The following is a 17,569-nucleotide window of genomic DNA, read 5'->3' on the forward strand; positions in this document are numbered from 1 at the left end:
TGTCCACAAACGCTTTTTTATTACAAGTGCTGTTTCTCTTTCCCTGCAACTTCCTCGTTGCTTTAAACCCACTGTCATTTGATCACGACATGCATAAGAGAACGTCCCGCTGCAAATGATCAGACAAGCTTGAGTAATTGAGTATTCAAAGCAGAAAAAAAAACAGAGTCATAAAACTAGATATGATATTTATTTGATATGGAAATGTTTATACATATGCATCGCAGCTTATTAATTATTCATATTGTCTTGTTTTTTCCGCTTGTCTGTGATATACATTATGTATTCTCTTCTTCCGACAGACACTTTGAAATAGGAAGAAGAAAGAGGTAAAAAGAAAAAAGGAAGGATCAGTTGGCGTCCCTCACTTTGACTACAAAAGAGTGAAGGAGGAAAAACTTCATTATATGGGCGAGTGACAGAAAATGTGAAATGCGACGACAGAGAGACACAGAATGAGGATCTTTTTTTTTTTTTTTTTTGCCCACCTTTGTTTCATGTCTGTGTCGCTGAAAAACAAAGAAGCCATCTCTGTGGACCGTACTATGCATAACACACACACTCACACACACTCACTGACCCTGTATCTCATACACAATGCCAACCATCACCTGTCATTTTTATTCAATGTCTTACTTGCTCCATAATCAGCAGCATAGCGCACTGCCACCATGCCGCTACAGTGCTGTAAGCATAGAAACAGGAAGTTTATTGTGATCCTTTGAAATGTCTATTTTTGTAAATAAATGATAAGAAAAATTAACTCCCTCTCTCGTGTCACATTTCATCTGGAAAATAAAGTCACAGGCACTCTTTAAGGACCGTGAGTTTCCCATAGAATCACACCGCAAAGTTTTCTAAAACGTGTCCAGTATTTTCACGACAGTATGCGAAAATAACGTCACACTTTTCCATTTTTTTAAACGATCCATGACGACAATAACCCCTATATCAGTGATGATGATGAGGATGGTGAAAACATCAAGAAAATGACAGTTACATACTGCTACTACTTAATCTCAAAACTCCAAGAGTCATAAACTGTACTTTGTATCAGTTTTGAGGTAGTTGTACTTTATTCGAGTATTTCTATGTCATGCTTCTTCTTATTTTTTTTTGTTCTCCAGCATAGTCCAGTGGAAAATATCGTTTTACTTCACTGCATTTATCTGGCAACTGTAGTCACTAGTTACACAAAAGATTCAAATTTTACATTCACACAATTGATTAAATCTAGCTCCCCCTCCGCTAACTACACCGGTACAAAACACTGCTTACACATGAATGTGTCAGTTTCAGGCAACAGTCCCAGAGTACATGATAATATAAAGCTCGAATGACACATACTTCTGCTTTATGAGTACTTTTGCTTCTCATAGTACATCTGTTTGGTTATATTTGTGCACTTGTGTTTCTTACAATTTTAAATACTGCACTTTTACTCGTGATGAAGTTTTTTTCGATTGTGGCATTTGGATTTTAACTTGCCACTGACATGGTGTGCAAAATCACTATCATAGTATCTGAGCATCATAACCCAATAATGAAAGGACAGACAGTCCTACGAAGGTAATTTGGTGATCTCCTCTGTTGCTCTCGCTGAGATTTTTCCCTCTTTCTGTGTGTTTTTCCTTGTCCAAATGACATATGGATTGAGGGTGTTAAAAAATATGTTGTAGAGGTTGTAGTTTTTGTAGTTATTAATTTTTTTCTTTTCTTTTTTTTCACATTGGGTCAGCCAGAAATGATTGTCCACAAGACCGACTGAAATCAAAATTGGCCACCAATCTTTTAATTTAATATCGTCTTAACCCAAACCATGCCTGGAACCACTATTCACTTCTTTAATATCCAATTGTCTCTTTGTTCTATCTGACCACACTTTTAGACACAGGAACCGCAGTGTTGATAGTTTGTCTTGCATGTGTGGCTGACATTGTAGACATTAGCCTGCATTTAAGATTTTTTTGTATTGTAATTGAGAGCAAACATCAAACAATCTCTTTAAAAGCATCCACAATCTTTCATTTAGCGGATAAATAACTGGCATCATTCATCACTTGTTTCTAGAAATCAAACAATCAGCGGTGTTTGGAAATTTTGAATTGATGCAGAACTGTGCATCAGTGAAGACTAAAGCATGGCAGGATGAGGAATAAGAGCTACTTTAGCGGCGGCGTTCCCCCTCTTAGCTGCTTTGAGTGTTTCAGCCACTACACATCTTTTTATTTTGCATCTGTAAACAAGGATCAGTAACGTTCAGTTCTCTGCAGCTTCTGCAGTGATGGAAAATGTCAGTTAAGGCAGTTGTTTTCTGCATAAATGCACTGTGCAGCGTCTGTGGCCGTGATTTACTGGTCCAGGTCAGTGTGGGGTTATGTGTGTAGGGGTTGCTTTGACTGGCCAATGTGCTTTTTTCCCTTACATGTTTGATGGTAAGCTGCCATACTGGTGTTATGAGGTCCCGTGGGGAAATGTTTTCAACATCCGCCACTGTGTGTGTGTGTGTGTGTGTGTGTGGCTGTGTATTTCTTTCTCTGAATGTGGGGACATGCGTGTGTGTGTGTGTGTTTGTGTGTGTGTGTGTGTGTGTGTGTGTGTGTGTGTGTGTACCAACAGCACAGTAATCTGTAGGTGGGTCATCATTCTTAATGCAGCCTGTGTCATCAGTTCCCGTGACAACAGGGGGAATGATGCGACCGATACATATGAAACAGGGTACCATGCATAAACATGGAGGCTACAGGAGGAGGAGGAGGGCGAGGGCAGCACAGGGCGAGGTTATATGGTGTGTGTGTGTGTGTGTGTGTGTGTGTGTGAGTGAGTGAGAGAGATAGAGAACTACCCTACCTGGACCTCTTTCTATTCCTGTTTACTATTCATGAGCCCCCCCTCAGCGTGCTGTCAGTAGCCCCTCCCCCTGACATGTGAATGTGTGTGTGTGCGTGCGCGTGTGATGGATGGTGACAACGTCAATGGATGGTGGATCAGGATTAAGATCAAAACCAGCTCAACGTCACACTCCGTCACGTTCGGCCACATGCGCAAACACAAACAAATCGACAAACACACACACGCACACACACACACACACACACACACACACACACACATCTACAATGTAACTATAGCTGTCGAGTAAAATGTATTAATTTGCCTCTTAAAATGAAAGAAGCAGAATTATGGAATAGCACAGTAGTGTAATGCACCAAACATGATCTCCACTTTGAAGCACAGCGTGTCAGTGTTTAGAGAGGCAGACTGGCCTCATCTGCATCGTCAGAAGTTCAACACAGGTGAACCTGAATTTGTCCATCGTGCAGTCTTCTGCTGAAGGGAAAATGGAGCAAAGAAAAATGTAACATAACTGGACCTTCAAATCTCTTTAAACAGTGTCCTCTTCAGCCACAATCCAGACACGAGAGGCTGATTTTAAAATGCTGATACGCTCACCTATAATTACTGTGGTACACTCACAGTAATAAGCTTTACTGGCAGAAAGGGTCAGTGGAGATCCAGGCCTTAGCCCTGAAATCTTTGAATAAAGATCATGGGTTGATTGATAAACAGCACAATATAGATAAATGCTATATAAATAGCACTTATTCTTATCATTATTCATCATATTATCTTATTATCATGACTGTTATTATTATTATTTATCATGACTTAAGACATACTCTTGCCTCCTTTAACACACTCCCTGGTCACTGTTAAATCTATAATTTAATGCAATCCAATACAACAGATGTGCCACAAATTTCACACGTAGGAGGGTTATAATTATTATAATTCCATTTCTTTTGGCATCACCATAGAGATTATTATTATTGTATATTATTAGATGTACAAAACATTAGAAAGCTCTCAAAATAACACAGTCCACTACTATAAGACTTCAGTACAGTCCATGTATTCGACAATATGTAGTTGCATTCAGTGGCAGGAAGAGACATTACTGGTGAGCCTAATTAGTTTAATCTAAGTGCATTAAAAGTTGTATTTTTTAATGAACATTTCAATTTGTCATAGATGTGAATTTTAAGAGCAAAGTGAGGCAAAACTCTACATGCATGAAAAGTGGTTTCTGATGTTGGAGCAGTATGTGTGTGTGTGTGTGTGTGTGTGTGTGTGTGTGTGTGTGTGTGTGTGTGTGCTTCTGTCAAGTAAGAGTGATTTGAGCTCTGGAAGATAGTCTGATGTTCAGTCTTTGTCCCTTGTGCACAGAAAGCCTGTTTAACAACGATAACTATGTTTTCATGAAGTCATGGCTTTGAGGATTCCTATTTTAGGTGTGAGATTTGAGGGCATTTCGGCAACCTCGTATAATGTTAACCAGAAAATGTCAAAAATATGTTATATGACTACATTTCACCACTGAGGTACAATCACATTCATGATTGTACACAGACATACTAACCTGAAAACCTGCTAGTAGGAACCATGAGAAAGCTTCAGAGCAACAGAGACACAGAGCATCCTCATAACCATAGTAACCCAACGCCACTCCTGCCTGTGTGTACAGGGCACGAGAGGAGAGACCCTGCGCTGCCGCTCTGCTGCCTGAGATTACACTCAGCGGCACGTATGGGGATGAATCACAGTACATCAGGTTTGTGGATATTTCTCGCTTTCCCCATGATGGTCTGAATAACGTGAGATTTGTCTCCAGTTGCTTTTTTTAAGTTGCAAAGAGGGTCTGAAAAGTCACTGTGTTCATGTTGAGTATTTTGCCAGAAAAAGCAAAGTGAAAAAGAAAAGCCCAATAGCCAGGCCCTGAACACACCACTGGCAAGTGCTTAGAGGACTTTTCTGCCCTGGGTCTCAACTCTCAGGTTACAGAGAGGATGATCTGACCTCATGATTGGAGGAGCTTGTTGGGAACTTACACAGCCTGAGAGGAAGATCTGAAGACAGTGTTGAAAAAAAAAAAAAAAAGGGCAAGTCCTCTGCATGATTTCGGGGCAAAATGGTATCTACATATTTAAAGTTAGACATTATGAGATTTTTCTAAAAATAGAATAAGGTCACCAATTGGGGCAATTTTCTTTTTAGTGAAGCATGCAAAAAATATCTATTACAAAGTACCTGGTCTCTATTAGTGACACAGACAGTGATTTTAAGTGTTTTTTTAATACAATACATACTTCACATATGATTTCTAGGTTAGTTATAAGGCTATAATGAAAAGCACGATAACCACTTTAGTCATAATGTGTTGCCGTCCCACTCCTGAAAGCAGACCTACAGCTGTGTTTATGAACATTGTGGCTGAATATCTACAGTTTATCTGTGTGTGTGTGTGTGTGTGTGTGTGTGTGTACGTACATGTATGGAAACATGTGTGTTTGTAACAATGTGTACTCAGTATTTACAGGTAGGTTGTAGTGGGGGGACACTGGGTCCTTATTTGTTCAGGGAAAGCACACACACACACACACACACACACACACACACACACACACACACAGAGTAGAGGCGGTGAAGGCAGCTATGGCCTCCTCTGTTCACACACAGCATTCCAAAGGGAGATGTTTTCAATTCATTCATTATAGAGGGGTCGCACAGGGTCAAGTTCAGTGCCAGGAAAAAAGAGCGACTACACTGAGGGGAGAACCACCCACTCACCCACGCACATGCACACACACACACACACACACACACACACACACACATATGCAGAGGCATGCACACACACTCCCATGCAGCGAGCACAGCACGAGTAGAATTACTGCCAGCAGAGCTTGGGATTTTGGGTAAATACACCAAAATTAGCCTCATTGTCTTGTCTGCATTTCAGCAGAAGAGAAAAAAAGGACAAGAAGTAGAGATGATGGAAATAAAAGGATCAAAGCAAATGGACGGCTGGATGGATGGATGGCAGAGGTCGGGGTGGAGCATTGGTATGGTGGCGAGGAGAAACTTGCTGGGCAGTAAACATTTCAGGGTGGGTGGGTGGGTGTAATGATGTCATTAGTATGCATCACAGCCGCTCCTTTTTACGCACACACCCATACACACACACTTGTCCCTCTCTTTCTCGGTCTCTTTCTAATTGTCATTCTATCTCTTCTTATCTTTTTTTTCCCCCCTCTCCCTCCTTGCCTCCCTCTGAGAGTTGTAGGCTTTATTCAGAGAAAGAGAATCTGGGAGTAGGAAGTGTGTGTTATGTATGTGTGTGTGTGCATGTGTGTGTGGGTCTGTTATGGGCTCAGCTGTAGAGCAGGATTTGGAGATGACTATGGGCATGACTTCCAATGGAAGATGACTGTTGTGTCTGATGTCCGTAATGTGGAGGAAGTAATATGACCGGTTGCTACAAATCTGAGAGAGAGCAAGGTAGACAAGTTAAAAGTAAAAAGAAAGAGAGGTGAGTTCATCAGCAGCACCACCACCGCTTTGTCTACATCTGTGAGTCTTAAATGTATTATTGGGTAGAGAGATAGAAAGAGCAGGGGTGACAGAAAGTCTAAATTAAATTGGTCACGGCCCGAAAGTGTCTTTTTAATGAGTCTTCTGAGTTACATCTCAGTACACACAAAGAATACCGGTGTGAAAGATTTAAGGGTGCTATTTGTAGCAGTATCACATTAACAAATCAACACATCCTCATCACTGAAAAGGTTGACTGTCAGTGGCCACCAATACAATGTTTATCACTGTTGGAGAGTACCACCTTTGTTGTACTGGGCCTTCATCTTCATGTCATTAATGTTGTGAAACACATGCACTTTGCTTAGGTTTAGGAACCAAAACCACTTTATTACTTTATGGTTAGGTTGAGACAACAGAAAACTACTTGGTTAGGTGTCAGAAAAGAGCAAGATACTGGAACGTATGTGAAGTAACATTAAATGGGTTGACTCTCAGTTTCACACGGGACACAAACAGCCATCTCCTGGGTGAGTCCTATGTTTGTTTGACCCATCCATCCACCCCACCTTCCCGCAAATGTGGATGTTCTTGCTCTTTATACTACGTCATAATTACAATGGCCACTAATGGTCGCCCACTAACAAATATGGGTCGTAATAACCCGCTTGCAGGTTGGCTACGGTTGCTTCTCTGGTGAGGACAGGCTGAACAAAACATTGGAATTTTGACAGTATCATTTTAGCCGCCAGTTGGTCTCCTGAGACTAATTTTAGAATTAGACAGAATTTTTGTCAAATCGTTTGTTATAAACAGTAATGAGTTTGTTTTGATATTGCTGAAGTAGTATTTTACTTGTTGTTACTAAAAAAATGTTCAAAAAGGCTGCATCAGAGCTCACCAGACCTCTGTTGACCTCTCCTCATTCCTGCTTTAGGCTAGCAGCATGAAGCTACATTAGCCACTATGAGCATAACACATCCAAACCTCCAACCGAATTGTCGTTGGTTGAATTGCGTTGTGGGTAATGCAGTTGCCAGCATTTGGCAAGGAGGAAGAATGTGTGGGGGGAAAAAAAACAACAATATCTCTGGTTGTCCTGTATCAATTTTGAGTCTTTTTGTTTTTTAACTTTCCATTACGAGTCCAACAGTGTTATACAAGTGAAATGCTACATTGGTGGAATATTCTTTAAACTGGCTTGTATTGTGAAACAAGCACATCAGCAGAACAGCAGTCCTCCGTCAATGTCTACACTGGATATGTCCAGTGACAATACCGCTGTGCACTCAGAAGCGTTTTGGACCTAAAAAGCTCCTTTCAGTCTCAGTTACATGTGTAAACCGCTAGCAAATGCAAAACTGTTTCATGGCTGTGGCTGTGTCGGTGTTGATCGAAATAGAAGAAATCAGCCCTATTTGGAACCAACTGGATGTAAGATGGAAAGTCAGACACCACAAAAAATATTTTCAGGATTTTTTGGGAGTTCATAAAAATCAGAACAAACCTCAAAATCCCAAATGCCATGAACGTACTTCATACACATTTAAACGGCTACAGCTCCAGGTGAAAAAAAGTTCATCAGAAAACCTTCTGAATTGTACAGTTTCATTGTCTTTGGGCAGCTGGAATGTCATCTGGTCAAGCATCTCGTTTCTTTGCTTGGAGCAGTAATAACAGGTCAGCTGCCCTCTGCACAGCCACAACCACAGATGGTCAGTTTGAGCAGCCAGCCAGTGGTCAAGAGAAGGGCCAGCAAGCAGCCTCTGCAGCAGCAGTTGCTTTGGTGCTCTCTGACAAACCATTGTTGGTTTTGAGACCTCATTATGGTGACAAAGTGAACCACAGATTCATGGGAAGCTTTTGGACGACGACCAGCATGTATAGAAAAAGGGATTTCTGTTCTCCTTACAGCTGTTATGAATCTCTTGACCGCAGTCGCTTTCTATTGAGAATCTTTGTTGTGGTATTTTTCTGGAAATCAAACATGCAACACAGGTTTCTATTAAACAGGATTAATAAATAAACGTGAAACACAATAGTTAAGCTTTTGAAAAAGTGCCCAAACAATATCCTTGGAAGGATTCATGCATGAGTCCACAGCTAAGAAGTGAGTCAAAATGTGCTTTACTCAGCCTCTATCTGCTTTTCCAGATAGTTAATGGTCCATTTCCCTGCTCACTGCAGCACCATCTTCATCAGAGGCAAAAAGAGACAGAAAAAAACAGGAGTAATTAAAATGTCTTAACTTGTAGCTTAATTACGAGCCAGCCACTGAATTTCTTTGTCAGTGCAACTCTTTTCTCCCCGTTCCCCCGTTTGCATAAAACAATGAAACCTCTGTTAAAAAATGTAATTTGCTCTTTGTTAAGATTAGATTTTGCCTTTTTTTTTCTTCTTGTCTAAGTTGAAACGTTAAATCAAATCAAAGAACAACGCATCTCTCCTTTCTCTTTTCTTTTTTACTTCCAACCACCCTCCCCTCCTTGAGATTCCCCTACACTGTAGCCATGGAAATGGGACTTTGGGGATGAAAGGAAACCATAATTTTGTGGCGGGATTAATTTGGAGACATGAGCGATGCCAAATGAAATCCCTGTCAAAACCTCTGCTGATTCTTTTCATCGCCTGCAGATCCCTGAGAAATCTGTTCCCCATGGCGTTTATGATTTGACAGTCCAGTAGTTTTGGACTTAGTTCCCCCCTGATACCTCTGACATGTTGACATTAAGTGGTTTCCGAGACAGGCAGCACCCATATTTCAATCACCATTAAGCAGAGGATATTTGGCGTTAGTTTGTATGGAAAAAAGTGTTGGTGACAAACAGACATTCATAGATACAACGGCAGGCAAACAACTGTAATTACATTAGAGGGTGAGCAGCAGCCATTTCCTGGGAGTGCGGGAAGGTAAATACAATCCACATCTGACCCTCAGATCTATCAGAAAGCACAGGACTGATTGTTTACAGGTGTCCTTGTCGAATGTCCTTTTCTTCACATCAGTCCTGTCAGCTGGAAGAACTTTATAGTTTCTCACCACTTTTTACTTTGACAAAGCCCTGCAAGAAAAAAAGGGAATATCCTCTTCATAAATGTTGCCTTTTGTGCAGTGGAATTTTATTGTCAACTCCATACTTTTTCAATTTAGTTAATGATTGAAGTCAGTTATGGCAGTTTATCCCTATTGTTTGTACCTTGGATTATTTTCTACAAAAAAGAAATTAAGAAAATCTACATTATAAGGCAAGAAAGTGACTTAAAAGTCTTTGTTTTCACATGCTGTATGAATATGCACGCTAAACCATGAACACATGACAGTATAAAAGTTATTGGACTTTAAAATAAAACAGGAACAATATTTGAATTCCTCAATATTTCGTTCACAGTACTTTACAAAATAACTATTTAATAGTGTTCAATGTATTCAAAATAGTACACAAAGAATGAATGATTCAGTTATTTAGAGGATTTTCAGGTATCCATACATATTTTCATTGTCTGCATCATGTTTGTGAGTTTGTCACTGAGACAGGTCGAGGGAGTCAAAATGGCTACCAGCTGTCACATTGACAATAGAACAAAAACAGCTTTTTACACTGTAACCAATGGATAAGTAATGAGGTAAAGAAGAACAGTTATCATTTGCTATATTTGTATAAGTGCCCACAATGGCTCCCTGTTGCTGTGAGATGTGCAGCGCTACCAAAATTGCTGCAAGAAGATGGCATAAATGCAGTTTTCCAAGTGAGCAAGTTTCCTTCCACCTCCCTCCTCATCCCTGCCCAAGCCCTTGACGCCCACAAATTGCACCTTGCATGAGCGTGTTCACCTTCTTGTTTGTGTACAAGAGAGAATTAGCATGATTCTCCCTGTATCTCCATTCAAATTCAACCTGCATTTGTATGCACACACACTGACACACACATGCACCCACACAAAGGAAACCCAAACACAGCTACCCACATCAACTGGGACTTTATGAATCTCATATCTTCCGGATATACCTGCGTACTACATGGCTTACTGCCTATCCACCTGAAATCCAACCAAACAAAGAAATATATTCCCTCAGTAGAACTCTCTCTTACCGGAGGCTTTGCAACCACCACCTGAGCTCCATTTAAGCAAACTTCCAATGTAGAAGTCCGTATTCAATTTGAGACCAGGAGAGAACGGATCTAACAACTAGGCAGGCAAGCTATCACTGTTAGAACTTTATGTGGTGGTTTAGTGGGGCGTCTGTGTGTAGATTCTATTGTGAGGGTTTTTTTTTTTTTTTTTTTTTCATCCCCTGGGTCTCTGCTGTCTTGTCCAGCTGTGCTTTGCAGCCAGAAGACAGTTCTTTGGTAAGGTGAGAGATTCTGCTGTGCAGGAGAGAAAGTTACATGCAGAAAAGTTCCATGGAGAGTCGAAGAGGTTCCTCTAATGGGGGAAAGCGGGACTGGAGAATGAAGGGTGAGGGTTGTGAAAGAGGTGGGGAGTAAGGTCAGTCGACTGCTCACCAACTTCAATGTCAGCTCGCAGGCTTTTTGCAAGATCACAGCAGCATTTTTCTGAAACGCTGTTGCCTTTGCCGTCCCTAAACTGACATCCAGCCTTCCTTTACGCACCCTCCTCCTAAACACAGATTAAAGATTTGCCTGTCAAGAGTGCACTGCTGCTGCGAGACAAGCCAACAATTTCTCTCTGATTTAACTTTCATACCTTTTTGCAAACCGTTTCCAATACATTATGGATGATGCGGAAGGTCAGGACAAGATCACAAACAGGGAAGCCACTGGTCACAAACTCATGTCACTCCCCCCAGTCAAACACACTACAAACAGATGGCAGAGTCCATGTCTTCCATTGTAAGACCGGAGTTTTCAACTGGACTTTTTTTGTTCTGCAAGTGCACACTGTCCATTGGTATTGAGTTGGTAGGGTGAAGGGGGCTGTCCCTTTGAAATGATAAGTAGAGTCTTCCTACTCTGAGGGACTGTCATTGAAGTCTTTGTTTGCCCATCGGTGGCTCAGAGGCATCTGTGAACTTGAGGGTCGGCGCAGAATAGAAATGACCATGTAGCCTACTTCGAGGTCATCTAATGAAGCAAAATGTATTCATATATTTTTCTGGTTGTATTAGTTCATGCAATATGCTTCCCTTTGAAGCCCAAGGTTGCAGGTTCATTTTTGAAGTGGTTTTCAATCATCCATTGGCATTGAAGTTTCTTTTGTGCTCGGAATCTGGGCTTCACAGGGCTACAGGTCCTGTTCATCCTCAGAATATCTACATATGGTCCATAGCCCATGAGATTTTTTGAATTGTACTGAATGTCACAGAAGAGTGAGTTTTGAGGAATTTAAATACACGGAAATACAGGAGACCAGAAAAAAGGTCAGAAAAGGACCGACAAACTCCAAAAAGTGAATATTTAGGACATGACGTATCTGTGTAAGTATCTCTCTGTCTGTCCAACCGTCCATCCCCTGGGCTGCTGCAGTTCGTCCAAACCTGCTGCGGCAGAGTTGCCTCAAGCAATTTTTCCCCTCCATCATCACCTGTATTAAACGCACTCACACACCCCATCCCCACTGACATACTACCCCTGCTACGTCGTCACATCCAGGACCCATTTCCCCACATTTTCGAGGCTCTTCCTAGCTGGACCCCCTGGTCGGATTCACAGCAGGAACCCCTCCAGCCCATCAGAGAAGTAATTCACACTCTGCCTCATTTGAGTTATTTACTCTATTACCACCCTGGCTGGCCCATTCCTCGTAGCTACCCACTGAGACCTGGAGCTCAGGCTGGGTACCCGGGCTTCCAGCAGGACTGGCAATGCCATCCAGCAGCCCCCCTCCACTGCATTATGACGGGTGCTGCCACCTCAATCTGCAGCTGGCACAGTATGGGGGTGGGGGTTGGGGGGGGGTGAGGGCTGAGATGAGTGTGGAGATTGCACAGCTACTATGGAGTAGAGAGGTGTGGATGGTACATCTGTGTGTATTCATGTGCATGCATGTGTGTGAGTCAGGCACATCCACTCCCCATTGGTAGTCTTCTGTAAGTCATTATCACACCCAAAGTCTGTGCTTCTCTCAGATGACTTGATAGATTTACATGACTCCGTCTGGGGAGCTGTGAAAAAGACAGCGTCCAGTGGAGAGACGAGAGAGACGACCACACCATCATCCTCTCCAAAATAAGAAGAGGGACAGCACAGTCACACCTTAATAAAAAATGGCCCATTTTGGGGGGGGGTGGATGGTGCCCCTCATACTTCACACAATAGGTGCAAGTCTCCATCTCTCCCATTGTAGAATTGAAATAGGCCTTCTCATCAAAGATCCCCTTGGGCTCATCTGCCAGGGTAAGAAATGAGTGATTTTGCTCATCTTCTTTATCTCATTTCAATCTCAAATCATGTTCTTTCTTTCACATATTACTATTCAGTATTATTCCAGCTTTTATGGATTTACCTGACTTCAGTGTCTGACAGGGTCCCAGAGAAAGGCACCTAGCCAATTGGTGAGACTATTTGCGGTGCTTATAGTTGTGTTGCAAATAGCACGGGAGCTCCGAGATGTTGTTTATAGGGAAAGTCAGCTTTTCACATTTCGGGGACAAGAAATAATTTGACGTCTATGAGTTTCGGTATGTTTGACCAACTCAAAGCATATAGGGCACACATTAGATTTTTTAGCCATCGCATGTTTTTGTGATCTGGAGGTGATATCAAACTTAGCTGAAACTTCCCACAGACACAATAAAACAGCAGGGGATGGAAGGAAAGATGGAAAGAATTACAGACCACATTGGATCTAACTGACTGCCCCAGCCCCAGAAATACTAGGAAATATACTGAAATGGTACCTTGCCTTGGTGAAACTGACCGTTATCCCATTATTATATATTGTTTATACATCTGGAGAACAAGCCTACATTCAGTTAACTGGTTTGAGTGTTCTGGCTACCAGACCAGAGACATGAAGATGAGCCTACAGAGGAAGAAAGGAGTGCAGTAGCAGTGCTGAGGTTCAAACTTAACTACACACTGGCTAGTACCATAGTACTGTTTTTCACACTAACAAATTACTTGCCTTACCCGAACCTAACCAGTAACAAGCTCCTGTACTCGGTCAGACACAGTAAAAGAGGCTTGTCAGTAGCCCCGGAGGAAGCGTTCCAAAGTTTGAGAAAATTGTCCTAAAATGGAAAAAACAAGGTCTGCATTACAAACTGGACATGTGGGCTTTGAAAGAACATTTGGGACACAGGCGTGTCCAATGAAAGACCCCACTGAGTGGCATGATGGGAAATTTAAGTGCCATTGTGACCCATTCAAGAGCGTAAACGTCAAGTCTCAGCCACTTTGATTTGACCATTCTTCATAAAAGTCCCCTGTGAGTTGTTGAACTAAAGGGACACTCCAGAGATTTGCTGCTGCACTTCTTTGAAGTTGGGAGACTCATGAGAGACAGATGAAAAAAGAGAACAAATGCTTAATTTTACTTCAGATCAAGCTTCAAAAACACTGGATCCTACATTTCCATGTTAGATCTTCCCTGCAGAATAAATGCCAGTGTCTTAGAATGGGACAAAGATCATCTTAGCTTTAAGATGCTTTTGGGAAAAGAGTAGTGTGTTATGGGCCAGTAGTGATTATAACAGGTTTGATCTGTTTTGAGCCTTACTCATCAAACCTGTTTGGAATCAGCTGAGGAAAATAATCTTTTGTTGTTTTTTGTTATTTGTATGTGTGTGTGTGTACCTGTATGTGCAGGGGTGTGTCAGAACAGCTTTGGAGTGTTACAATTGGTGTTTGCCCTCTTGTCTCCCCAACTCTCCTTGGTCGAGCTGCGGCAGCAGGTGTTGATGCTGCCTCTATTCAAAGTGTCGCTCACACCATTTAAAAAGTGAGGACACGCGGCTGTTTTGCATATGTTGGGGTTCTGGGGTCTCAGCACTCGAGTCCGCCTGGGTAAGATTCGATCATTGACACATCAAATTGACTTCCTAACAGTTTCCTTTGCTCTGTATTCTTTTTCTTGCTTTTGCATACTGTATATACATACTTACATACTATATGAACTCAGTTTTGTCACGTTGTTCTCGGCTGTCTCTTTCCTCTTGTGTTATTTGGCCTCATGTGATGATCTCGTCCTCCTGCAGCAAAACTTGACCAGCTGTTTTAAGATGTAAATATAACTTTGAAGTACAACTTAAAAAGAGTTGCATTAGGTGCTAGCTGGATTATAATGTGGAATCAGGACCTAAATATGTCTGAAAGTTCAGTTCAAAGCAGCTTCCAAAGCAGCTTTACTACTATTTATTTATTTCTTTATGTCGTTAGAATGTATTTTCAAAGTGAAATGAGCTTTGCTGCTACGTTGTTGGACATTGGCCATCTGCCCAGGCTTTGTAGTCATGAATGGGTCTACCAGTTGCAGGACCAGGCCCAAGGTGGCAGGGGGCCCCTGATCCAGAGCCAGTGTTTGAACTGACTGTTATTAACATCTCCTCGGAAAGTCGAAGGGCTTGGCCAATAGTAGGGATGCCCCAGCTCTTTCTTTTTGCTTCTCTTTCCAATCCAGTCTTTTCAGAGAGTATCTGCAGACACTGAGTCTTACCTGATATTTAATATGTTTTTTCTGCAAAGTGCATACATAGGCTGTAGTATATCTATGTTACAAATTAGAAAAACCATTTAAATACATTTGATGCTCAGAAAAAGCTCTGCTTTTATAAAATATAACCAGCCTCACAAATTTGATGGTTTTCTATAGAACTGGTGATAATGTCCTTCATTATTTTGTATGATAAAAGGCTACAAACAACACGGCTCTGCAAAATGTTGTTTAAAAAGACTAGGAGCACATTTGTGTCCGGGGGTCTATGGGCTCATGTTTATAGAGGTGCTGCTGCGATTAGATGTAACATAAATCTATTTTTAATACTCAATTATAATTGTTTTCATTGTGGATCAGTGTCATGAGTTTCTGGAACATTGCTACCGATACAAAGGGGGAAAGAGCTTATTTTTTGCACATTAATTTTAGAAAATGATGATGAGAAAAAAAGCAACAACCCCAAAAGACTTTTCCAGAGATGACATTAGGACGGTTATTGTCATTATTGATAAATCTGGTGATTATTTCCTTGACTAATTGGATAATTATAACAGTAAAAAAATGCCCATCATAATTTCCCAAAGAACAAGTCGACATATTTAAATCATTTTGTCTATGATTGGTCGACTTAGAGCTTTTCTAAGGATATTCATCTTACTGTCATAGAAGACTAAGTAAAGCAGGAAATGTTCACATTTCAGCTGTTGCAAGAGAATTTGGGTCATTTTTGCATAAAAAGCCGATTTAAATATTAATCTACATTGCTGCCTCCTGTCAGTCACCTAATCAATAAAACCTTTTCATGGCCGACATTTTGTCCTGTCAAAAAAACACAGGGGAAACAATTTTCATTAACAATGGCTCAGTTAATGCCAGTGAGCCAGGATGCACAGTACCAGGCCCCTGGAAGTAGCTCACCTAGATGGAATGCAGTCATTTTTAATGTGAAAAATTACACCTGTGCCTCCCCTGCTGTGACATGACAAAATGTCTGCAGTGAAAAAGGTCAATTAATCGACTAAACATTTCACTGCTCGAAGATTGTGTCATTGTAGCCATGAAGTGTGTTTCTCTGTGTAACTCCCCCTCCTCCCAGAGGTGTAACCCACCCTTTCATACCTGCAGCCCTGCTCCCTCTCTCTTCCTTTTAAAACAGATTGAATACATTGAACCTCTACCCTCCCTATCTCTCCACCACTCATATGGGACCACCTCTCATCCTTACCTTCATTATCCATTCTTTCCACTACTCTTTCTTTTTTTTTTCTTGCAGCTCCTCATCATCCCTTCCCCTCCCTCCGTTCGTCTGTCTGTCGGTCTGTCTGGCACCTTGAGCGCCGCTAAGCCTTCAACCAGTGTCAAAGCGTACAGCGCTGGAACAGTGGCTCTGCTGTGTTTAGGTGGTGGCATTCCACCGAACACACTAACACACACTCACACAGAAGCAAATGTGCACAAATACAACTGTTCACACGATGAATACACACTTGTTTATACACACACGTGCACTCACACATGAATGCACACATGCAAGCACAAGTTCGGGCTCGTAGAAGTATGAGCTGTCACACACACACACACACACACACACACACACACACACACACACGCACAGAGAGAGACGCTGTATGTGGATAATAAACAGTAGAGCAGCAGAACATCAGTCACATGTGTTTGCATTATGGCATGGAGACAGATATGACACAAACCATCCCCTTACCAACAACACATTTACACACACACATATGGTGATACTGTGAGTTATTGAGTCAGACAAGTCAAAGCCTTCCAAAGTTGGTGTGAGTGTGTATATGTGAGTGTGTGTGTGTGTGTAATAATCCATTGGTTCTGTTCTGTGCTGATTCCGGGCGCTAAGCCCTGCCACAATTATTCAAATCCAGGCTTTTAGTTGCAGCACACCTCTCTCCATGGGCCTATGAGCCGGTAATCTTGCCTTTGGCCCTGCATTTCAAATGGCCTTAACTCCCATAAGGAATGCATATGAAGAGGAGCCACTAGTGGCTTAATCCGCCCTGTTTAAGTTGCTGAAACGTACACCTGTCACGCTGTCTCGCGCCAGAGCTTGTGGCTACTGATAGCCGGGCTGTAAATCCAAAGACATGTAGCTTTTTAGCCCTTCTTTAAAAATATTATCATTCTGTTATGGGGGGAGGGAGACACAGAGAAGACCCCCTCCTGTCCTTACACCATTTCATGTTTCCTGGTCCCCTTATTTCTTTTTTTATTTTCTATCCTTTTGTCTGACTCACTTTATTTCTATGGCTCTCTTCAACTTATGTGTTTGTACATTTCTCTCTGTCTTTAATACTGCTGTTCTCATCTTCCTCTTTTTTTATATATACTTTTGAAGAGAATACAATGAGCTCCTTGGCAACAGTTCAGTCAACATGAATTTTATAAGAACACACCAAAATCATTCCTGTTTTATTTTATTAAATTACCTGTAGCTTCAGTAATTAAAATTGATTGATGCATTGTAAATATTTAGTAGCACTATTTTTTTTTATTCAGTTTATCACTGCAGTCAGTAATAATGATAAATTGTAAAAGTTTACAGACC

General features: G+C 41.4%; 1 protein-coding gene across 4 annotated transcripts in view; it reads left to right on the forward strand.

Annotated features, from left to right (window-relative positions):
- Positions 1 to 17,569, forward strand: part of LOC143328094 (uncharacterized) — a 420,223-nt gene that overhangs the window by 203,366 nt on the left and 199,288 nt on the right. Inside the window, exon 1 of one of the 4 annotated variants that reach the window (XM_076743022.1) lies at positions 5,849 to 5,947. The exons of the other annotated variants lie outside the window; for them this stretch is intronic. Coding sequence (XP_076599137.1) covers positions 5,858 to 5,947 — 90 coding nt within the window. The 5' untranslated portion in view covers positions 5,849 to 5,857. Of the gene's footprint in view, positions 1 to 5,848; positions 5,948 to 17,569 lie in introns of those variants that run through there. 4 annotated transcript variants of the gene reach the window in all.

Source organism: Chaetodon auriga, chromosome 11, assembly GCF_051107435.1.
Source record: "Chaetodon auriga isolate fChaAug3 chromosome 11, fChaAug3.hap1, whole genome shotgun sequence".
Taxonomy (NCBI): domain Eukaryota; kingdom Metazoa; phylum Chordata; class Actinopteri; order Chaetodontiformes; family Chaetodontidae; genus Chaetodon; species Chaetodon auriga.